Source organism: Oenanthe melanoleuca, chromosome 17 (genome assembly GCF_029582105.1).
Source record: "Oenanthe melanoleuca isolate GR-GAL-2019-014 chromosome 17, OMel1.0, whole genome shotgun sequence".
Classification (NCBI taxonomy): Eukaryota; Metazoa; Chordata; class Aves; order Passeriformes; family Muscicapidae; genus Oenanthe; species Oenanthe melanoleuca.
In genome coordinates this window covers 3,014,556-3,037,527 of record NC_079350.1, presented here as the reverse complement: position 1 = coordinate 3,037,527, position 22,972 = coordinate 3,014,556, and the positions used below count along the sequence as shown (strand labels likewise).

General features: G+C 54.5%; 1 protein-coding gene across 2 annotated transcripts in view; it reads left to right on the top strand.

The window, feature by feature from the left end:
• Positions 1-5,913: 5,913 nt before the first annotated feature.
• Positions 5,914-22,972, top strand: part of NOTCH1 (notch receptor 1) — a 45,177-nt gene continuing 28,118 nt past the window's right edge. For both annotated transcript variants that reach the window (XM_056505029.1, XM_056505028.1), the window contains exons 1-2: positions 5,914-6,136; positions 7,781-7,862. In XM_056505029.1, the coding sequence (XP_056361004.1) occupies positions 6,079-6,136; positions 7,781-7,862 (140 nt within the window). In that variant the 5' untranslated portion in view covers positions 5,914-6,078. The remainder of the gene's footprint in view (positions 6,137-7,780; positions 7,863-22,972) is intronic.

Genomic DNA, 22,972 nt, shown 5'->3' with positions numbered 1-22,972 from the left:
AGCTCCTGAGTACCCCAAAAATGGTTTTCAGGGGTCCTCCCTCCCTGCCAGGCACAGAGCCTGCTGTGATGAGACACCCTGTGATAGCACAGGCCCCGCAGCCGCTGCTCCCCGAGAGGAAATGGCATCTTTGGGTTGATTTCTCCTGGTTCCCATCTTCGTGTGCCTGGCTTTGATTCGCAGCCGAGCCCTGTGATAATGTGGCTGCCTGGGAAGGAAGGGAGTAGAAGGAACTGGCTATTGTGTTTGGCCCCTCTCCAGGAGGTGTTTTTGCTGGGAGGCACCAAGGTCAGAGCTGGGTGGGAAGCGTTCCCCTCACACATGTGCCCAGCCATGGCAGGGGGGGACAAAGGAGCACCTCCATCCTGAGTGCAGCAGCCCAGCACACCCTGCACGGTGCAGAGGGTGTGTGGTCCTCCCTGTCTGTGTTTTGGGGTTGAAAGGGCTGCTCTGCAGCCGCTCTGGAAAGTGAAACATCTCCCAGTCTTCCCGTTTCCATGCGGAAGGAAAGAGGGGGCGGTGGGTGGAAGCCCTTTTTCACTCTCTTTTTGTAATCGCTTAAGAATTTCAGCTGGCTTCATCCCGGCACAGGAGTCCCGAATCCCAGAGCTGTGAGAACAGAGCTGGCACTGAGCTGCCCCTGAAACTCCCTGCTGGTGCCATGGCACCCCAGGACCCTGCAAGGCAGCCCCCCGGGCCAGCAGGGCGAGAAGGGGCACGCCCAGATCTCTGCCAGTGATGTCTCCCAAGAAACCTGCCCGAAACCTGTGCGGGGCGAGTGTCCACATGGCACGGGGCTTTTCTTGAGCCTGTGCCCCGGGAGAGGCAAATGCCAGCAGCACAGAGCTGGGTGAAACTGTGGGGATGCCAGCGTGACTTGGATGAGCTTGGCATTGCACCACGGTCCAGAAATCCAGTATCAGGTTCATGCCCAGGCTTGTGCAAAGACAATCACGCTTGGGTTTTCACAGCTGTGAGCGATGGTTTTCGATTATTTAATGGAGATATCAGAGGAGGTTTGATCCTGGTCCCTCCACACACTCCGGTGAGCAATTTATTTGCTGAGGTGATGAAAACTGCCTCGGCAGGAAAAGGAGGAATGAGAGAAAAAGCAAAGGAATGGATGGTTTTGAAGGAAGATGAACATGAAATACAAACGTGTCCCACATGTCCCCAGAGCTGGGACAAAGCTGGGCTGGGGTCTGCACTCCAGTGAGTCAGGGTCACCCCCTGCCTCTCCTCCGAGCTGTCCCCATCCCTGAGCTGGGTGTCTGTGACACCCTGGAGAATCACCCTGGCTCAGGGTCTGCAGCATCAGGGTGCAGAGAAAGGCATGAACAAGCATGGAGAGAACAGGGACATGCACCAAAGGACAGGGAGAGTTGCATTTCCAGCAGCCCATGTGGGTTGGGACGGGCCTGGGGATAAGCACATTGTCACTCGCAGCTCCATAAACCCCACCAGGCTCTGTTTACACAACAGAGAATGTTTCAGTTGTTTTATGGAGGTGGATAGTAACAACACAGGGACCAATGAGGCCAGGGCCAGGCTGAGCAAGACGTGCCCAGCACCTGCTCTGCACTCACAGCCTATAAAAACATTTTATTTTAAACGTGGCACAGATTTTATAGCGCAATTTCGCAGCAGCACCTTTCACCCAGGTACAAACCGTGCGGGCAAAGTGGCTCCTCCGGGACCTCTTCCCGCCTGTCACTAATCCCTGGGTGAGAGTTCCTGACTTTGCACACTGAGAAATGATGGCCAGGAGCAACCCTGCAATTAAAACCAGTTTCAGCAGCCTGTGAGGAGAAAAACTCTGCAAGTGCCAAGTCTGGTGCTGCAGCCGTGCCAGGGTAGGGACACATGGCACCAACCTCTGCCCATGGCAGGAAACTGGTTGTCCTTTGTCCCATCCCAGCCCTGGACATCCTGATGGCACCAAATCCCACTGCACTGCCAGGAGGAAAGTCATCCTCCATGGGCACGTGCTGCCAGAGTACCATGCAGGAGTGTGATTTATTCATCGGTGTGATTTAACCTGTGGCTGCCCAAGCACAATCCTACACTCAGCTATTTAAGAAAAATAAAAGTTTTTAAAAATCAGGATTTAGACCATTCTTGCAAATCCAGTCCGTTTTCTCTGATGCCCCAGAGAATCATGCCTTAATCCCATTATGGAGAAGTTTGGGGATTGTTTTACCTCACAGACTCCATGACCAGTGCATTTTTATCTGCTCAGACTTTCCAGGATGCTCTACCTGCTTTGATTCACTCTTAATTACTAAAAATTAGGTTTTTTTCAGAGCATGAGGGAGGGTGGGGGTGCATGTACCAGCATGAGGAGGGCTAACCCTCCGTGCTGCTCCAAAATCCAGGCAGCAGAGCAATGCCAAGCCAAGCACGGTGGGGAAAAAAGGAGAGATCCAGTTTGATGTCTGCCTTATCAGTCTTATTTTTATTGCACCGAAGGTATAAGAGCAAAATATTGATTGTGATGATAAAGAGATGAAAGTGTCAAGAAGGAATAGGCACACAAGTTACTCAGGCGATTGGAAGCTGCGTTGTATTTAACAGGCATTTGCCATTAAAAAAAAACGCCTGTTTTTATTTAAATAGCCTCGGGCAAATTTCTCACTAAACCAACTTTCCCACGCCAGCCCAGTGCTCTAACTCTGGTTTTTGGCAAATTTTTTCCTGAGCTGTCAAGGCAAAATATATATAAGAATGCTGGTCTCACTTAGGTTTTTTTCCAGCCCCTGGAGACATGAAAATAATTTACAGATGTGCATTACCTGTTTATATTTGTATTAAGTTTTGCTTAACGGACATGATTTTCTTAGCTTGCAGTAACAAAAAAATATTCCCAGAGTTTCACTCATTTAATTTTAACTTATTAAAACTTTTAAACATGTGTGGAGGTTTCATGTTTTTAAATCACTAATCACATGGACAGTTGCCAAGGTTTCTATTAAAGCCTTTTACAAACACTATTTTTAAAAGGACCTAAAATCCCATTATTTTTAACCCCTGAAGACCACTCAAAAGAAAAAATTTCTTTGGATTTATGTCTTACTCACCTCTCACTGCAAAAAGATTTATGCTGAGCGCTGACTTCTGCCTTCCTCCCTTTTTGACTTTTGCTGGTAGGAGTCTCTGGAGGAGGCGTCTGGGAGAAGGAAACTCGAGGAGGTTCCCCACGAGGATCTTGCAGCAGATCGCTCTGTACCAGGGGAAGGATGGAACCAGATTAAAGCCGCACACATCCCGCAGCAGCGCCTGGCTGGAGGAGCCTTCCTCGTGTTGAGACTTTCATGGGAAACCACAGAGCACCCTTTTAGCTCCCTCTCAGCAGAGCCTTTCCCCCAGCAGAGCTGCGGGGTCACAGAGCCCCCGGTGATGGCAATAAATAGACGTATCTGACCTTCTGTGCTCGGGGGACGCGGCGGCGCGGCCGCACGCCCGGCTCTGCCTGTGCTCACCCACGGCCACAGACACTGCACACACCCTGCCAGCCACGGGGCAAACCCAGGGCCAGGGCTCACCCCTGGCTGCCCATGTGCCCTTTGAGCCCAGCACCTCCAGGAGCAGCCTGGACACTCAGTTATCCAGTGTCTCTGCCACCCTGCGCATCCCTCACATCGCCACCTCTCCATCCCCAGATGGGACACACATGACAGCCCTGTGTCCCCAGCATGCCCGTGATGGTCCAGAGGGGCAGGGGGGTCTCTCCCAACTCTGAGGGATCAAGTCCCAGAGCACAGTTGAGCTCAGTGCACGGTGCTTTCTGCACATGGAGAACAAGCCCGGGCAAAGCTTCAGCCGGTATTTCCAGGCAGCTAGAGCTGAGATGCTCCCTGCTCCATGGGCTCTGACAGAGAAGGGGAAAGGGGAGAAAGAGCACAAAGTCTCCATCTCAAAGGATGTCCAAGTGGAGAAACCTCATATCCCACTGCCCAGCTGCTGTCACCCAACTTGTGCCTGCAGGAAGGATAGAACAGGCAGCGCCCACAATCTGGAATTGTGCAAGGCTCAAGCTGCCAGTGACACCTGGATCCTGAGTGCTCCACACAGGCACCCTGTGTGCTCCCCAGCCCTGATCAGGACACTGCTTCAGAGCCCAGAGTGGGGAAGGCAGGAGGAGAGGGCAGGAGGGAGCAGCGGGAGCGAGGTACCGCTGCAGGGCTCATGCCTTTGATCTGGTGAGCAGACTCTGCCCTTCGGTTTGTTTAATTGTTTCACACTTGCTCTGGAAATAGTTTACAACAGGAAGCAGTGGGATAACAGCAGGGCTGGCATGGGATGGAATGGGATGAGCCTGGGGGCTGGTGGAGAGGTACCCTGAGATGAGAGACACAGATGACCACAGTGTCACCTCCTTCCCATTAACCCATTGCCGACCCTTCTTCCTCTTCCTCTTTCCCAAGCCTTCAACCAGAGGCCAGCAGCCATCCCTCCATGTCCTCATGTTTGGGAGCTGTAAAAGAGCCATCCAATAGTCACCAACAGCTCTTGGGGTAGACACAGGAGTCAAATGGGATTTGAGTACCCATGTCCCTGGGACATGCTCTAAGTTTTCACTCCTCACTTTTGCAGGCAATGCAGCCTCGCTGAGCAGGGCCCCAAAACCCCATGATGAAACACCATTTTTAGGCACCCTCACATGGGCTGTTCCCATCAGTGGTGTTGTGTGGGTACCCCCCTGAGCACCCCCCTGCAGCCACGGCTCACAGGAGACACCCACAAACACCAGATTAAGGGCTTCAACCTGTCCTGGGCTCGGGGCCTGGATGGATTTCAGGTGGGGCATTCCAGCTTGGTTTTCCAGGCTTGGCTGTGGCGCAGTGGCAGCAGGGGCAGGAATGGGGCTCTGGGGCTGAGGGCACAGGGACCCCCAGCACTGCTCTGACGGGAATGCTGCACACATGTGGGGGTGGTGGGGCTGCCCCTGGGTTTGGCTTCCCCACTTCTGCCAGTGTGTTTGTTTATTTGTGGATGTGGTGCACGGGGCTGGCCAGGCTCTGCCTGCGAGTTCACGAGTTCACAACACAAAACAAACAACATCCGACCCAGCTCTGCGTGCTGCCGGCACCTGCGGGGGAGCTGGGTGGGAAATGGCTCCGAGTACCTGCACACACCTGAGTCCTGGTGGGGGTCAGAAAAGGAACCCCACACTGAACATCCCAGCACCCAGGGGATGGTCAGGCCATGTCCATCCCCCCGCTGTGACCACCCCATTCCCGTGCGTCCCGTGGTTTTTGTGTCCTTGCACGGACACACCGTGGGTCAGGCTGGGTCTGGGGCTGCTGTGGTCACTCAGTACTGCAGCCCAGGGGCTGTGCAGGGACTGGGGAAGTTGTGCAGGAGCTGCACTGGGATTATCCAGGGTGTGCATGGTGGGGGGCTGCACCAGTATTGGGGTGGGGGCTGAACTGGGGGTGTCCGGAGCTGCACTAGGGAAATGCGAGGCTGTTCGTGGAGGCGTCCAGAGCTGCGCTGGGGCTCTGTAGTGACTGCACGTGAGAGCTGTGCTGGGACTGCACTGGGAACAGGGGGCTGCACTGGGAACAGGGGGCTGCCCTGCGGGGTTTGGGGCACTGCAGGGGGGCAGCACGGAGAGAAGGAGCCGATCCGTGCCTGCATGCGGGGAACCGCACCGGGGCTGTCCGGAGCCAGCACAGAGAGACTCGCCCACCCCGGGGCTGCCCGTAGGGTCCCCGAGCGGGACTTTGGGTGGCTGCGGAGACTCTCGGCGGCGGGAAGGGGGCTCCCAGCAGCGGCCCCCCGGGCTGGGCAGGGAGGAGCGTCTCGCCCGTCCCGTCCCATCCCCTCCCGTCCCGCGGCGCCCGGCCCGCCCCGCACGGTCCCGGCCCGCCCCCCGCCGCCCGGCCCGGCCCGCCGGGGCTGAGCAGCCGCGGGAGGCGCCGCGTTCGGAGTCGCTGCGCTCTGCGCGCTGTGCTTGGGGCTCCCGGCGGGGCGGCGCGGACCCGCACCGGCACCGGTTCGACTCGGCTCGGCTCGGCTCGGCTCGGCCGAGGCCCCGCGGATCTATGCGGCTGTGAGCGGCGGGAGCAGAGCGGGATGGAGCGGCTCCTGGCGCCCGGCCTCCTGGTGCTCCTGCTGCCCGCCCTGACGCGAGGTGAGCGCCGCCGCACGGGCCCCGCACCGGCCGCCCCGCTGCAAGTTTGCCGGGAGCGGGGCCGGGCGCGGCGGGCACCGGGGGGAGCCCAGCGGGGCACGGCGGCACCGGAGCCCGGCAGCGTCGGGGGGTCCGGGCCGGGACGTTCCCGTGGGAACCGGGACCGGAGCGCGGCGCCCTCGGGGAGGGGTCCGGGCGGGGGGTCCTGTGGGAACCGGGGCTCGGTGCCGCGGGATGCGCCGGGACTGGGCTCGGCTCTAGGGGGAGAACCGGAGCTCGATGGCAGCGGGAGAACCGGGACCGGAACCGTGTTGGGAGAGCGGGGCTGAGCCCCGCGAGGGTGGCCGGGGCTCGGGGAGCCGGAGCCGGAGCGGTGCGGGGGAAGCGCGGCTGAACCCGGGGCTGAGCCCGGGGCTCGGTGCCCCCAAGGAGGCGCTCGGGGCCACCGGGAGCCGCCACTCGGTGCCCGGGGCTGGCGCGGGGAGCGGCGCTGGGTGCCGGGGGAGCGGGGCTCGGCCCTCCCGAGGGGCGCGCAGGGCGGCCGCGGTCCTGCTGCTGTTCTGCGAGAGCTTTGGACCGTTTTGCAAATTTTTTCTCGGTTTCCTGTTTCTTGAAAGCTGGGCTCCCCCGGGGCCCCCCCTCCGGGGCGGGTGCGGGTGCTTGGCCGCAAAGCGCTGCGCGACCGTCGGGGACAGCGGGTCGGGGCACGGGAAAGGAGCCCTAAAGCGGCCGGGGGTGCGGGACGGAGTGGGGGACAGCCCATCCCGGGGGTCGGGACCCTGCAGTGCCCGGGGACCGAGCTAGCAGCCCGCTCCGGAGAGCCCTGAGAGGATTTTGAGGTGTGAATGCAGCAGTGCTGCTCCCACAGCAGGGCTGGGAGGCGTCGGAGGCAAAGTTTGCAGAAAGTTTTGCCCGGTCGGGAGCTCCAGCACCTCGCTGGAGTGATCCCCATCACCCCGGTTTGTGTGCCGGGGGACACGGAGCCCAGCGGGGCGAGCCCGGGGCTCGGCACCCATCCCGGGCAGGATCGGGGTTGTGGCGGTGCGAGGCTGCATCGCTCAATGTGAAACTGCCCCGGCTGCACACGCGTGTCGCAGAACCAGTTACCGTGAAGAGCGAGCGGGCAGAGAAGGGGAAGAGCGAGACGGGGTGGAAATCGGAAGCGATTCTGGGTACTTTCAGCGAGTTGCTGTGGTAACTCTGCAGAACTTGGCTCTGAGGGCCAGACAATGAAACCTTTACTCATAGCAAGTTATGACGGGCGACTCATTTCATTACCGAGCTCATGGTAACTAATGGGCCCCGGGCTGGATGTTTTTTCCCAAATGGCATTTGTCAATCAAAGGCCTGATCTGCGGTTTCTCTCTGTCAGTCCTCCTGCTGGAGGAGCAGGCACAGCCTACCCTCAAACCCACCCTGGGTTTATTTTTAGATGAGCCTCTCAGTGCAGGGGCCACACAGTCCCTGCTCCATCCATCACCCACTGGTGAGGGCTGCTGGGTGCTGGACCTCACCTCACCAGGCTGTGCAGGCGGTCTGGGGGTCTCAGCAAGCCTGTCCCCAGCCCAGGTGACACCAGGGGATGCAGTCCCCCGGGTGCACCAGGGCCCTGAGCTGTGGTTAATGCTGTCCCTCTGTTTGCAGGTTTACGGTGCTCGCAGCTTGCCGAATCCTGCCTCAACGGGGGCAAGTGTGAAACTTTTCCCAACGGGACGGAGGTGTGCCAGTAAGTATGGAGCAGCCAGAGGATTTTCATCTCCCCCGACCAAAGTTATTGACATGCATGTTGACTTTGCTTTGAAGGCTCTGGATTTAATAGGGCAAGATGCGTTTTCTTTCCTTGAGTGGCAAGAATAACCTGCTTGTGTAGGAGTCACCGCGAGTTTGGCAGGATCGGGCTTTGTTCCTGGCTGGGTGGAAAAACATGGGCAAAGGGCCATGTTTTGCTGGTGTTAGCCTATGCAGACTGCCCTGCTGATGGAGCAGGAGGAAGGGCCAGCCTGCGGCGCTCCTTGGACCGTCAGGCAGGGAGGGAGGCTGTCTGTCTGTCTGCTTTCCAGCTACTCCCTCCTGGCCCAAAGCACTGCCTTTCAGTCCCTTGCACACTTAGGGTGACCAGTACATCTCCAGTAAACACTCCAGAGAGGTTCCATGGCTGCTGGAGCTGCCCCAGTGGTGTCCATGGGCTGATGAGGCATCACCAGGAGAGGAGGGCACCTCCTCCTGCAGCTCTGCCAGTGCTGGTGCCAAGCTGTGGTCTAGCCTGGCGTTCCTGGTGGGACCTGGCACCCAGGCTGGCACTTTCTGCAAGCTGATTGTGGGGAAACGGATGTGTAAAGCGTTGGGACTCTTTGAAGGACCAACCGACCCACCGCAGCGATGGCCGATTCACTCCAGGCTCCCAGGGAACAATAACCAAGAGAAATGAATAAGACTCCAGCTCCCTTTTTAAAACTATTCCATAAAAGAAATGTGAATGGGCAAGGCTCTGTTTTCCGGCCAGATTTCCCCTCTGCCTGTTGAACATGGCCTGAGCTGCGAGCAGGCGGGGAGACGTTCCCACCCACCCCAAATTTCCAAATAGGAAGTGCTCGGCGGAGGAACCTGAAGGCATTTCCAATCCCAACCTGTTGAATGGCAGTTTCCCTTGACAATGTGTGTTGCTTTTTTGCAAATCCGCCTGGGTGCCGTTACTCTGCCCAGTAGCCGGGCACCTCCCGCCCCCTTCTCCAAGCTGAGCCCCCCAACCCTTTGGTGCAAATAAATCAGCAAATCAATCAGGCACATGAGCAATTTAATGGACAAAGGCTGGGTCCCTTTGTGAGGCACTAATGAATGCACGCCACTTTTTTTTGCACAGAAGCCCTTACCAACGCTTGACGCTCTAAATCTTGTTTTCTTTCATTCAAAGAGCGACAGCTGGGATTCGGTCGAAATTCGGCAGCTATTGTTAAGGGAGGCAGATTAATGCTGTGTGACTAATCATGTATGGCTTCCCAGAATGCCCAACCCTCCACCCCCTCCCCAACCTTACACCCCTCCTTTTCCTTGTGGTCATTCTTTCCTTTTTTTCTTAAGTCTCTGCAACTCCTGATTTACATTTCATGTGCAGATGGTGATGGAATCTAATTAGATCTGATGTGTGCGAGCTCTATTTGGAGAAGCCTCCAAAGTAGGCTCGGGGTGGGTTGGTTTTTTTTTTTTTTAAGAGGAAAAGTTAACTTTAAAGAAGTTCTTGGTTGCTGGCTGTGAATAACCACTTCTCTCTTGGCTGCAGATGCTTTGTGAGTGTGTGTGAGTTGTTTCTGCAGGAGCACAAGGTGTGTGCTCTGGGTGTGTTAAAGCTCTTGTCCCGTGCAGGGCGATGGGGGCAGATACTGGAGCTACAGCCAGACTGAAGGAGGTGCAACTTCCTAAGTTACCTGATAGCAACTCGCAATATCCTGGTTTTTTCACTTTGTTTGAATATCTCTTGACGAGGAGCTTTGCTTCCAAGCTTCTTAAACAAAGCAGAGCCAAGAGCACAAGATACCAGACGCAGAAAAGCTTGGCACTGCCCCTTGGCGCCTGCGTGAAATGCACCATTTTGGCTGCTGGCCACATCTCTGCTCGGCCTGGCACTTAACAAAGTTTGGCCATAAAGCCCCTTTGTGCTGCCCCCACAAATCCAATTAGAAAGTGGAGTGAAATAAATAGCATAGGAGGGGGATGCTGCTCCAGAGGACGAGTGTCCCGGCGCTTGTGGCGGGACAGAGCTCGTTGGGTTACCTGGAGCCAGCTCTGATAACTCCCAGCCCGGGTTATCAGCCCTGCTGTGGAAAGGGAACCGCCAGCCCGAGACCAGGAGCTTTCTCTGCCTTTTATTATTTTACAGGGATAGTTTGTAAAGCTCCAGGTGCCTTATCTTGCTTTGTCCCTTTGCCAGGCGGTGCAGGGCTTTAATTGAATGGAGGGGACCAAGCATTGGATTGGAGGGCTTGGGACAGAAGCGCCCTAATTAAGCTCCTTTGGAGTTGCTTTCCATCTTATCCTGGTCTTTCAGAGCAGGAAGAGCAGCAGCAGTTTTTTGGGTCTTGCACAGACCCCAGCTGAAGGCTCTGGGTGTTTTTGTCCCAGAGATGGAGTTTTGAAAGGTCCAGGCTGGAGTTGGTGTCTGGTGAAGGGCTTGGCGTGAGGTTCCGTGGTGCTGGGGAGCTGTGGCATTCCAGAAAAGGCACTTGCCTTGGACTAAGGCATTTTCCCAGACTAGATGAGAAGGTTTTTCCAAGAGGTCATTTTTGACTTCTAGTGATAGCTCCTAATTAGACTGTTGGATAACCCTAGTTTTGACTGGCATCCCTGCAAATGAGTTGGGCTGATTTTAGCTCCCTGTGCCATGTGACATTTATTCCCAGGACCTCCCTTGCTCTGCTAGTTAAAAGCAGATGGCACTGAAAGAGGGCTGAGCTTCCAACCCTGCTCCACCAGCCTCTCACCATTGAAACCAGAGGAGCTGTGCCTGAGTTCTCCTCTTGCTCAGAGAAGCAAAAGAGACGGTGGAGGGAAAAAATAACTTAAATTAATCACTGGGCTTGTGCTGAAAAGGGGGAAAAGTCAGTTTGCTAAAGTACTTCCTCTGTTTATGAATCAGCACAGCGTTGTCGTTCAGCCAGGGCAGTGGCTCCTGAGCTGGTGCCTGTTGCCACCACCAGCTTCCATGGGCAGCAGGCCAGAAACATGGGAAGAAGCATTCTGAGGGGGACCACAGAGGCAAGAGGTGATTATTTTAGCTCAAAACTCTTTCAGGAGACAGCCAGGAAGGCAGAGGAGTGATGTGAGCCCCACGAGTTTCTGTGCCCTTCAAGTTATTCAGCTGCTCAGTCATTGTTATCTCATTGTAAAGGGCGGAAGTTTCCTTCTGGTTTGGTTTTTCTCATGTGCTTTAAACCCAACGTTATTTCCATGAAATAATAACAAAGAAAAAATGCAGTCTCGGTGCTGGAGAGGAAGAGGGTGGAGTGTTGAACAATCAACCAGAGGAAGCTCTTAAAGAAGTAGACGAGCAGTGATTCAGCCATGTTGAGAACCCTTGATGGCTCTTTCGAGTCTGATCTCATTCTCGGAAAGAACAAGGTGGAAATGGGTAAGAGGGGAGATTTAAAAATACCAGAGTGTCACCTGTTGCAGATTCCAGTGCAAGAGAAACCGAAGCACAGCTGCTGAGGTCATTGGGACAGCAGTGGGGGCTTTAGCTCTTGTCTAAAAGTTCGTATCTCTGCTCTCTGCAAGGCGTCTCGATGGTTATCAGGTGTCTCAGGTGGTGCCACTCACTCCTGCTCCGTGTCCTTGGGATTTTATGGCTTGGGCTGGGGGGTTTTGCTTGGTTTTTCTCATGGTTTGGATACCTGTGGTGGCCAGAGAGTTGTCCTGTGTGATGAGCACATGGGATGTGTTTGAGAGGAGATGTCTCTGGAGGTCCCTCAGCAGCACAGAGATGAGCAGGAGACATGGGGGGATGCAGAGGGGGTCAGGAGCTCACAGTGGTGTTCATCCCCTCAGGTTAGTGGGGCTGCTCCCCAGCAGCTGCTCCAAGCTGTGTGCTCACAGAATGGTTTGGGTTGGAAAGGACCTTTAAAAGCCATCTGCAATGAGCCAGGGCCATCTTCAGTTTCCATGGTGTTGTGGTGTGAAGCAGTGCATGGAGCCTTGCTCCCTGGGGCTAGAGGTCACTCACTCCATGGTATGGGGTATGTTTTATTCCACCAAAATCTCTTCCATCTCAACACCTGACTTGCTGTCTTCCTTCCTGCTGGCAGCCACAACCTGTCCATTTATTCCAGCTGATACCTCACACCTGGCCTCCCCTCCCAGGCTATTATGGTTTGTTGTATGTAGCACGAGGGTGACACGTATAAGTCACTGCAAAACCAGGCTATTCACCAATTAAGGGCTCGGACAACATAATCAGGAGGCAGTTAGCAAGTTTTAAAATAACATTGTTTGGAAATTAACCTGCTTTTTCCAGGCCTGGAGGTGTGGTGACCCTCGTTCTGCTCGTGTTGGTTGGTGTCCCAAGTGGTGGCAGCGTGTGTACATGAGTGGAATGTGAAATTTATAGAGCATCAGCGTGTTTAAGGAGGGAGTAGCCCCAGGGTGCACTTAGGGAGAGCTGGTGAGCTCTGGATCTGGATGGAGACTTCTCTGTGGTTAACAGGTGAAGGTTTTGTACCATGTGGAAGAGTACAGAGTGGGAGAGCCTCTGGGATTTAACTTAACCCCCCCAGGAAAGCAGAGCTGCTGTGGGGTTTTGGTTGAGTCCTGTCTTCTTCCCAGTGGCCAAAAAGGTGTTCAGGGTGCCCTGCTCCACTCAGGGCTGTGTGCAGCCATCCTTGAGGACCTGCCAGGCTCCTTCTGCTGCCTGGGATGGGGCAGCACCAAGGGGCACTTGGGCTGCTCATTCCCTAAGCTGGGCTAGTCCTGCAGCTCTGCTTTGTGTCCAGGGTTAGGAAGGTTAGCAGCCTGGAGAAGTGATGGTTTGGGATGATTCCAGTTTCCTCCCAAATGGTGTTTTAATCTCATTACATGGCACATGGTGCTGAGCCCCTGCCTGAAGGATGGTGCTGCATGCACCCATCCCAAGCTGTGCCCAAATGCCATCAGTCCCTGATGCTGCTTTGCTGCATGGTGCCCCAATGAGCCAGGATTTGCTGCAGCCAGAGCTCTGGGGTAAGGACAGAAATGCTGCTCTGGTGTCAAGGGGGAATGCTGGATGTTTGATTCTTGGGTATCTGAATGTGGAGGCACCCTGGAGCAGAGAAGGGTTGGACTTAGAGCTGAGCCCTGTGTTTGATGCTGAGAATTCCCTGCTGGTCCCAGTGACACCAGGCCATGGCAGCTCCCCAGGACACTTAGAGATGCTCACCTGGGAGCTCCCCAGTGTTTAACACCTGGGTCCTGCTGGTAGAGCAGCTCAGGTGTGCTGGTGCCTGTTCACACCTGGACACCCACATCTGGACTCTGCCTTCCTCTTGTGCATGCCTGGTGGGTCAGGTCCTCTCTTTTCACCTCCTCATGCTGGCAGGTCCCCCATGGGCAGGGTCTGTGGTACTGTGGTCTTGGTATCTCAAGCAATTTGCTGGTGGTTAATAAGGTGATGGTGGAACTGTGGAATAGTTTGGGTTGGAAGGGACCTTAAACATCTCATTCCACCCCTGCCATGGGCACAGACACCTTCCACTAGCCCAGGTTGCTCCAAACCCTGCCCAGCCTGGCCTTGCACACTTGCAGAGAGGGGGCAGCCACAGCTTCTGTGGGCACCCCAATGATGCTGGAGGTTCCCACTGGTAAATGCAATGCTTAATGTAAGAGATGCAGGAATAAAAAACTTCTGTGAAGCGTTGGGATGGGGAAGAGATGTTTGGCTGGGCTATATGGGGAGCTCTGTCCCCCAAAAGAATGTTTTCAGTTGGAAGGAACCTACAATGATCATTGAGTCCAGCTCATCCCTGCCACCTCACGTGCAGCAGAATTCATGCTCTGCTTCATACCCAAAATCAGTTCTGTTGGGAATCCCAGAATCACAGAATACCCACAGCTGGAAAGGACCCCCAAGGCTCATTGAGTCCAGCTCTTGGCCCTGCACAGAGCAATCCCAAAATGCCAGCAAGTGCCATGGGAGCAGGATGCTGGTGAGAAGCGAGCTCGGGGTGTGCCTCCCTCGCACAGCAGTAATTAATGTCTGCTTTAAGCTCTCACCCATCACGTCCTCCCCTTCCCCCCATGGCAGCCTGGAGTTAATATTGGAAAAGCCAGTTAAACAGTTAATGTTTAGGCCATGGTTATTAGGCCCTTGCACATTTCCAGCAAAGGGAGCCGAGTCGCATTTTAATGGGAAACTTTCATGCTCAGTCAAGTTGCAAAAATTTATTTGCGCCGAAGTCATTTTCTTTTAACAAGTTTTCACCCTAATTCCCTTCCCCAAAACCTGAATTTAATGGTATTTATATGGGAAATGGATTTATTAAGTTTTAATGATGCTATAACGTTGCCCTTATTTAATAGAAGGGGCACCCTGCAGGCAAGTGGCCTGGTGGTGGTGGGCTGGGAGGGCTGGGTGCCACAGGGGCACCCAGGGGTGGGGATCCTCTTGATTTAAAATCACCATGGCTGAGAGTGGCAGTGCCAGCTTTGCCTCTGCCCCCTGGGCTGTGCATGGTCTGAGTTTGGCGTCCTGCTGCCAGTTCCTCTGTGCTGTGATGTGACTGTCACACCTGTCCCCAAGAGGAGCATGGACAGGAGCTTGTTTGGCAAAGCTTTTGGCTTTGTCAGCTGCTCTGTCCCATGTCAGTGGGGTGATGGTTTGAGCATTTGAGGGTTTATTTTAGGGAATTTTCTGCTGTCAAGGAGCAGCCATGGAGGAGGAGAGCATGTCCCCATGGAGCATCCCTGCTTTGGGGGGAACAGGAGGAGACCCTCCCAAAGGCCCTCCTGGATGGTTAACCCGTGGGATGGCTCCTCTGGGGCAGGTGGAGGAATGTGTCTGTCCTCTGGGATGGGCAGCTTTGGGGCGGGCTGGGAGAGTGACCCCACGGGGGAGCAGCCCGGGAGGAGGGGGGTCTGTCCCCGGCCCCCAGCCCCTATTAAAATGTTAGACACAGACCTCCAAGTCAAAAGGCAGGGCGACAGACGGCCCTTTCACAGGGCCTGCTGCTCCCCACAAAAGGGGGGTTTCCAGGGGAGGGGGCAGGAATGCGGGCTGGGCCGGAGGGCAGAGCTGCCACCATTGTCCCGCTGCCTCGGCGAGGGCGTCATGTTGACACAGGGATTTCTGCCGGCAAGAGGTGTCGGAGGCAGAGGTTTCCCTGCCTGCCTCCCTCCCTCTCTAGCCCAGAAATCCCGGGATGCAGATCCCAGGAGCTGCACCCGTCTGCATCTCGGATGGGTTCCAAGTTTTTTGTTGCTAATAACTATTTCTGAGAGTTCTGCTCACAGAACTCCATGGGGAGCTGGACCCATCCCTGTCTGGCACCTTTGCCCACTCCTCATCCCACTGAATCATCCCCGGCAGGAATTTCTCTGGCTTTCGGTTGGCTTTGTGCCACGGGGCACCCGTGTGCTCTGCAAACCCCCCTCTCCTCCTTGTTTATAAATATCAGGGCTAAATTTAGCTTGTTTAAACTTTTGGTGGCTGCTCAGATCCTAATCGTAGGTTTTGAGTTCGGGATTAGATGAGTGGGATGATGGGGTCACGAGTGGGAGTTTTCCATATTTGGCTCTGGGGCAGCACGGTGTTTAGCCAAAACTTGGTTTGAGGGGGAAAGGGGAGAAAAGAAGGAGTCCATCATCACTTAGTGAGATGGTGACACTGGGGCTGGGTGTGTGCCAGAGCTCTGAGAGCACAGCAGAGCGAATTCAACCTGCATGGGCAGCAAGTGCTGGAGGAAAACCAGCAGTTACCCCAAAAGGGGTGGGGAGGAAGAGTGACCTCAGGCACCAGCAATGCTGGGCTGGCAGGCAGCCTGCAGAGGTAGAAATTCCTTATCTCCCCCAAATTCTGACTTTTTCTTCTGCTGGCTTAAAGAATGAAACACTTTTAGAGGGCAAGAGCAGGGAGCAGCTGCAGGGAGTGTTCTCAGATGCCACAGGAGCCGTTCCAGTGTCTGGTGGGCACTGTGGGTGCTGGCTGGGGACCTGCCCCAGGAAGGTGACACGGGTGGGTGATGGGACCAGGCTGTGTTCCTGGGGATCCTCTGCTGGAAGCACATCCTTCGTGGTCACCCAGAGAGGGAGCAGGGGTGAGCAGAGCGAGCTGGGCTCCCACAAACAATGGGGCAGTGCAGCTTTGCACCGGCAGAGGATATAAAAAACATCCACTGGGGAAAACAAATATTTCATAGCAGCCATTGTTGAGGGTGGGAATGAGGCGAGTTTTGTCTTGGGCTCTTCCTTCGACATCTTTCATGTTTGTTGTGAATGAAGCTGCATTGAAAGGCAGCTCCTTCCCAGGTACCAGTTACCACCCCTGAATAGCCTGGCCACTCTGCTTAGTAATGGGATTATATTGTTTTTCATTACAATGGCAACTTTGATTCCCAAACTGTCCTGACTAATGTCTGCTTAAGAAACAAAGCCATTTTTTTTCCTTCATAAGAGGAACAGGGCTCTAGCATATTTTTTCCCCCACTCCTGTCCACTAGTATATCCAGCTTTGGGAATTCCTTTAGTTTCTCTCCAGATGAAAGTCTGGATCTTAAAATCTCAATTAGATGACTTGGGCTAGGTCAAAAATGAAATGGAACAAGAAAAAAAAAAGAAAACACATCAAAGACTTGGGATTGCAGTTTGCTTTTTTAATTAAACAAGAATGGAGATCTATTCTTGCTTTATTAACCTGATGTCACTTGGAGTAACCTGCTGCTTTGCCAACCACCTCCCTGTGTGAAACTCTGCTTTTTTCCCAGGCTGGTGTCCCAGAGTGTTTAATAAAGCAGGACCTGGATGAGACTGCTTAAAAAACCACCTTGTGGTCTTGTGCAGGGTGTTGGTACTGGGAGCTCTGTCGTGGCTGCTGGAGGTTTCTGTGGGGCTGCACTGGTGCCAGGGCAGCTTTAGGGTGCCCCACATGGGTGAGGGCAGCTGGGCAGCTCTGCTTTCATGCCTTGGCTCTCCTGGGAGCTGTGGTGAAGCCTTAGCAGCCACACAGAGCCAGGAGCCCCTGGCAAAGCCAGGTGTGGTGAGCCTGGCTGTGCCAGCTGCCAGAGGGGGCTCGAGCAGCCCCCCAGCCTCTGGCTGCCAGGGAACAGGGAGCATCCACAGCCCCACGGGCTCCAGGGAGGTCAGGGCAGCAGCCAAAAGCATTCCTCTTCTCCCTGCACCCGTTTCCTTCTGTGTGCTCCTGGTGATGCTGGGTGAGGAGGAGGGGGCAGAGAGCAGGGTCCTGAGCTCTGATTCCCCAGCAGGATCGTTTTCCAGACCTCCCTGCCCTCCCCTGGCTCCAGAGCGTGCTCCTGTGTCAGCAGGATGTTCCCAAGGCTTCCTGGAGACTGGAGCAGCACCTGTTGCTCCATGCATCACGAGAGGGATTCTTGGGGAGGCAGTGGAATGAGAGTGAATGGAATAAGATGCAGTGAGAAGCAGGTTTCTTCTCTCAGGGACATGGAGACATATCCCCAAGCACTGGCCTTTTTCTCTGGTCAGATTGGAGCCAGGGGAGATCAGGATTCCCTGGGCTGGCAGGGAGCAGACGTGTCTTACGGGGAAGGGTGTAACTTCAGGAGAAAGCTGGGGTGTTGCTCCCAGGCTGTGCCAGGCAGGCAGCCACTGGCACAACTGGAAAGGTGACTCTTGTGCGTGGCTGCCTGATGGAGAGCAGGCTCCCTGCTGCCTGGGCTGCACTGCTGGGCTGCAGGGGAAGCTGTGGGGCAGGAGCTTGGGTTCCCATTGTCAGCCCCAGGATGATGGTTACCCCAAGAGGTGAGGGGACAGCGGGGTAGGGCTGTGTCACTCTGCACCTGGCAGCAGCCTGCAGGCTCTGGGCTGTTGTGCAGCTAAGGGAGGCTCTCCTGAGGGCTGTTCCTCCTTCCCTCAGCTGTTGCCAGCAAACATGTGAAATCTGAGTGTCCTGCTCACGTTCAGCCACTTGCTGCGCTCCACGGGGTCCCAGCCACGCTGGCACAGCCACCCACAGGTCACACAGCACATTTGCTGCTGCACGGGGCTCTGGGGGTGTGAAGGTCCCTCAGGGGAACCCTCTGCACTACTCAAGGTCACAGTTGTGGTCCTGAACCTTCCCTGTGCTGGGAGGCTCTGAGTTGGCTGTGGCCACAGGTACCACGGAGCAGAGAATGGCATCCCCCAGCCCAGCCTGTAGTGGTGGGACACCCTACACCCAGCACCAGGGAGTGTCCTGGTCCCATTAGTCTCAAGTGCCCCCAAAACAGTGCTCTAGTAAAGACCTGAGCCTGCTCTGCTCAGCTTTCCCACGCTGCTCATACCTTGGGGAAAACAGCCACTGCCGTTTGTGCTTCCAGCAGTTGAGGGTGAGGAAGAGGTTAGGTGATAGCAGAGCAGATAAGAGGCAGCCTGGGTGTGGGGCCAGGATGGGGCTCCCTGCCAGCCCCCTGTCCCCTCCTGCAGTGTGGGGCTGCCCCCTGAACCTGCCCCTCCATAGGATGGAGCTCCAGTTTACACCTGGCTTCCACTTTGCTTGTTGGGGTTTTTTGTACATTTTAAGCCCAGAGTGGGTTTCACCTCCAGCTCAGGGTCCCTTGGGAGGACCAGGCAGGAGAGCAGTGGGTGAGGGGTGATGCAGGCTGAGCCCCCACATCCAGGACATCCCCCTGTGCTGGGGCAGGGCTGTGCATCCCCAGTTTGAACAAAGCCCCCGTGCTGCCATGCAGGAGCCCTGGGTGTCATCTGTGCTGGCCGTGGCAGATGGCAGCTTAGTGCAGAAAGGAAAACATTAGTCTTGGGTCAGAGGTCACAGAAACATCTGCCTTGGATGCTTTCAGTGCCCGCATTGCTGCGGAGGGACAAAACCTGTTGCTGGTGGCTCGGAGGAAAAGCCTTGTGCACAGAGTGAACAAAGGGCTGGCAGCACCAGAGCCACACAGGGGAGCACCCAGAGCAGGACCCAGGGCTGGGGAGCATCAGAAATGAGAAATCACAGGGCATGGGCACCCCAACTCTGCCAGCACTGCTGTGGTAGCTGTGGTAGCACCCAGCTAGCAGAGGGGTAGGGCAGAGCTGAGCAGCAGCTCTCATCTCCTGCAGCTCATTCATGCTCTTGACTATCTGATCTGCTGGAATAGCTGCAGCGTTGGGCCACTGGCTGTAACTCCTCGAGGATGTGCAGCAGACACAACAAATGCACGTGCCCGTGCTGAGCAGATCCAGATTTGGTGCTGGGAGCAGAGTGGGAATTTGGGGCCGCTGTTGCTGTTCCCAGGCTGTCCCCAGGGACTGTCTGACCTTGGACAAGGCCTTCTCCATCACCCTTCACACAGGCCATGAATCATGCAGATTTATGGGCCAGCAGCTCAGAGCATTATTAATCTTGTCCCCCCTCACCACAGTTTGCACTCGGATGCTCATTCCGAGGGGGAAGACACATCCCAGCCTGGTGCTGTGGGAATCCAGCTCCCAGCCTCTGCCTGACCCCCAGAAACAAAAAGAGCCACTGGGATGGCCCCAGACACCCAGGGGGTGTAAATCAGTGTGTTCACCCCTGCAAGGAGCACCCTCATCCACAGGGTGATGGCTGCTGTCTCCTGTCCTGCCTGTCCCTTGGTGGAACACACCCCAAAAGTGTGGGGCTGTGAGATTGTCTGCTGGAATGGTGCTGGGAGAGGGAGAATTGTGTGTTGGAGCAGGGCTTGGCCATCAGTGAGATGGGGATTGGGATGGGGATGGGGATTGGGATGGCATCACCCTCTCCCAGTGGCTAAAATGGAGCATTTGATGCCTCCTCAGCACGTTAATGAGTCAATGGAAACAGTGAGGGAGACACACTGGTATTTTTAGCCATTCCTGCCTGGTTTGGGAACAGGGTTCTCGTCATGCCTGGAGCTGGGACTGTGACCACACCAGCCTAACTGAGGTTTTCACAGAGGCTCCTCAGGACCCCAGGCAGCTTGGCCACATTTCACCACCTCAAAGCTGCTTTCTAATGGCCCTCCTGAGCTGTTTTGATCCTGCAGCACCCGCCCTGTCCTCTGCCAACACATATATCTGTAATTAAAGCCGAGCTTTAATGTCTCCTATGTTAATTTCCATGAGCTGCTTGGGGTTTGCTTTGGGTAGCCCTGGCTTGGGAAATGCCAAAGGAAAAACCACAGGGTGATCTTCACCTGGCTGAGCCTGCGGGGATGTCGCATCCTCCACGTCTGCTCACCTGGAAACCCTGACACCACCTCCTGTTTTTTACAGAAAATAAAGCTCAGCTGCCTGGGCTGAGCTTTAGGAGAGGTTTTTAGTCCCTGCAGAGAAGGGTGGCTGTAGCATAGCTTGGAGTTGAACTTAGCTCTGCTGAATCCAGACCTGGAGAAGTTGAAAAATAACTACAGCTTGGATTGCCTTGATTCTTCACCTGGTTTTTGATCTCTTGCTTTGCATGCGAGACTTGTCTCCAGGCTTTGCTGTGCAGCCAGAGCTCTCAGAATCTGCTGAGGTCGCTGGGCTTTGAAATTCAGCTCCAGACTGTCTGTGAGTGAGCTCCAGGACCCATGAAGGGAGGGAAGAGTGAAATTCATCCTGTGGCTCCATCCATAGCTGGGGAATGTGCTCTTCCCTGCTTGTCTCAGACCTGCTGTTGCAGGGAAGGCAGGAACAGCCTCGTTCTGTGCTGGAGCATCTACAGAAGATGCAGGAATGGTGTGGAAGCCACCAGGTGTGAGGGAGGAGGATGTCCTGGGCACAAAGAAACCAAGATGGCTTTGAAACCATGGAAAGATTTGGGAGATTGCCCATGCTGGGAGCGGGTGTGTGAGGTTGGGAGTTACTGGGCACGTACAGGGAGTCTGTGATTGCTGGGCTGGAAGGGAGCCTGTGCTGTGCTGCTTTTTTCCTGAAGATTTGCTGGGAATGCCCCTTTCTGGGAGGAGAAATACGGAGCATGAGTGTGCCCTGGACTTGGTGTCCCACATGTGCCCATCTCAGCCCTTCCACCTGAACTCCTCCCTGCCATCTGCTGCACTCTCCTCGCTTTCTGGAGCTGATTGTGGCCATAAATCAGCTCTTAACACAAACAAATAGAGATTGATTTTAAAATAATCTACCAGTTTCAGGGGTTTCCTGGAGCACAAGCCTGGAAAGCACCTGGGCAGCCCAGCCAGGCGTGAGGCAGCCCCCAGCCCTGGCACTGCCAGTGATCCCAACCCGCCCTGTGCCTTCAGGCAGGGGCTTCCCTGCCCCTCAGGGTTCTTCCAATCACTAATTAACCTCCTGGCTAATAACCATGCCCAGAGTCAGGCTGGGATTCACCTTGGTTTCCCATCCACCTGTTCAAACCTTGCCTGCACTGGAATTGAAACAGTCCGAAAACTGTGTGTGATGGTTTTGAGCTCTGTGCCCCTCTCCCTGACCTCACAGCACAGAAACCCCAATTCTAGAGAGCCCATCTGCCCTCCTGCCTTGCCTGGGATGCTGAAAATCCCCCCCTGGTCCCCCTGTCCCTGTCCCTGTCCCACGATGTCCCCACCGTGCTCAGTGCTTCCCGCGCTGCCACCAGCGCTCTTTGTCCAGCATCATTTTTTTAAATTACTCTCTCCTTTTTCCTCTTCTGTTTTTTTTTTTCCCCCTAACTTTTCCTGCTATTTGAGACTCCCAAGCAGAGTGGCTCTCCGCTATCAGGGAGAGTGGGGGAATAGTTTTAAGTTAAATAAATAAATAAATTTAAAAGAAAAAGCGTGTGCAAGGCGGGATTTTGCCAGATGACTGCACAGCCTTCACAGCATAATTTTTTAATTATTCTCTCCTTTTTCCTCTTTTTTTTTCCCACAGCTTTTTTTTGCTATTATAGACTCCATGGCTCTCCGCTATCAGGGAGAGGAGGGGGATTGTTTTAAGTAAAAAAAAATAATAATAAAAAGGCGTGTGTTAGGCAGGGTTTTGCCAGATGACTACACAGCCTTCACAGCATCATTTTTTTTATTATTCTCTCCTTTTTCTTCTTTTTTCCCCCAACTTTCCTTGCTACTTGAGACTCCCGTGGCTCTCCGCTATCAGGGAGAGGGAGTGGTTTTTAAATAAAAGTAAAATAAAAAGGTGCATGCAAGGCAAGGTTTTTGCCAGATGACTGCACAGCCTTCACAGCATCATTTTTTAAATTATTCTCTTCTTTTCCCCCTTTTTTTCCCCCCAACTTTCCCTGCTATTTGAGACTCCCGTGGCTATCAGGGAGAGGGGTGAGGAGGCTGGTTTAAGTAAAAAAATTAAAAAGGTGTATGCGAGGCAAGGTTTTTGCCAGATGACTGCACAGCCTTCACAGCATCATTTTTAAAATCATTCTCTCCTTTTTCCTCTTTTTTTTTCCCCCCCAACTTTCCCTGCTATTTGAGACTCCCGTAGCTATCAGGGAGAGGGGTGAGGGGGGTTGGTTTAAGTAAAAAAAATAAAAATAAAAAGGTGCATGCGAGGCAAGGTTTTTGCCAGATGACTGCACAGGCTTCACAGCATCATTTTTAAAATTATTCTCTCCTTTTTCTTCTTTTTTTTCCCCCCCAACTTTCCCTGCTATTTGAGACTCCCGTGGCTCTCCGCTATCAGGGAGAGGGGGATGTTTAAGTAAAAAAAAAAAATAAATAAAAAGGTGTATGCGAGGCAAGGCTTTTGCCAGATGACTGCACATCCTTCACAGCATCATTTTTAAAATCATTCTCTTCTTTTTCCCCTTTTTTTCCCCCCCAACTTTCCCTACTATTTGAGACTCCCGTGGCTATCAGAGAGAAGGGTGGGGGGGTTTGTTTTAAGCACAAAAAAAAAAAAAGAAAGGTGTGTGCGGGAGTTTTTGCCAGATGACTGCACAGCCTTCACAGCATAATTTTTAAAATTATTCTCTTCTTTTTCCTCTTTTTTCCCCCCCAACTTTCCCTGCTATTTGAGACTCCCGTGGCTATCAGAGAGAGGGGTGGGGGGTGGGGGGGTGTTTTAAGCACAAAAAAAAAAAAAAAAAAAAAAAAAGGCGTGTGCGGGAGTTTTTGCCAGATGACTGCACAGCCTTGCGGCGTGCCTGTGCCTGCTCCTGCCCCGCACAAAGAGCCCTTCTCAGGCGGCCCCGGCCCCGCATTCCCCCGCGCAGCCACCCAGAAGCGGCGCCGCTGCCGCGCTCGGAGCGCGCTCGGTCCGCGGCGCCGGCAGCTG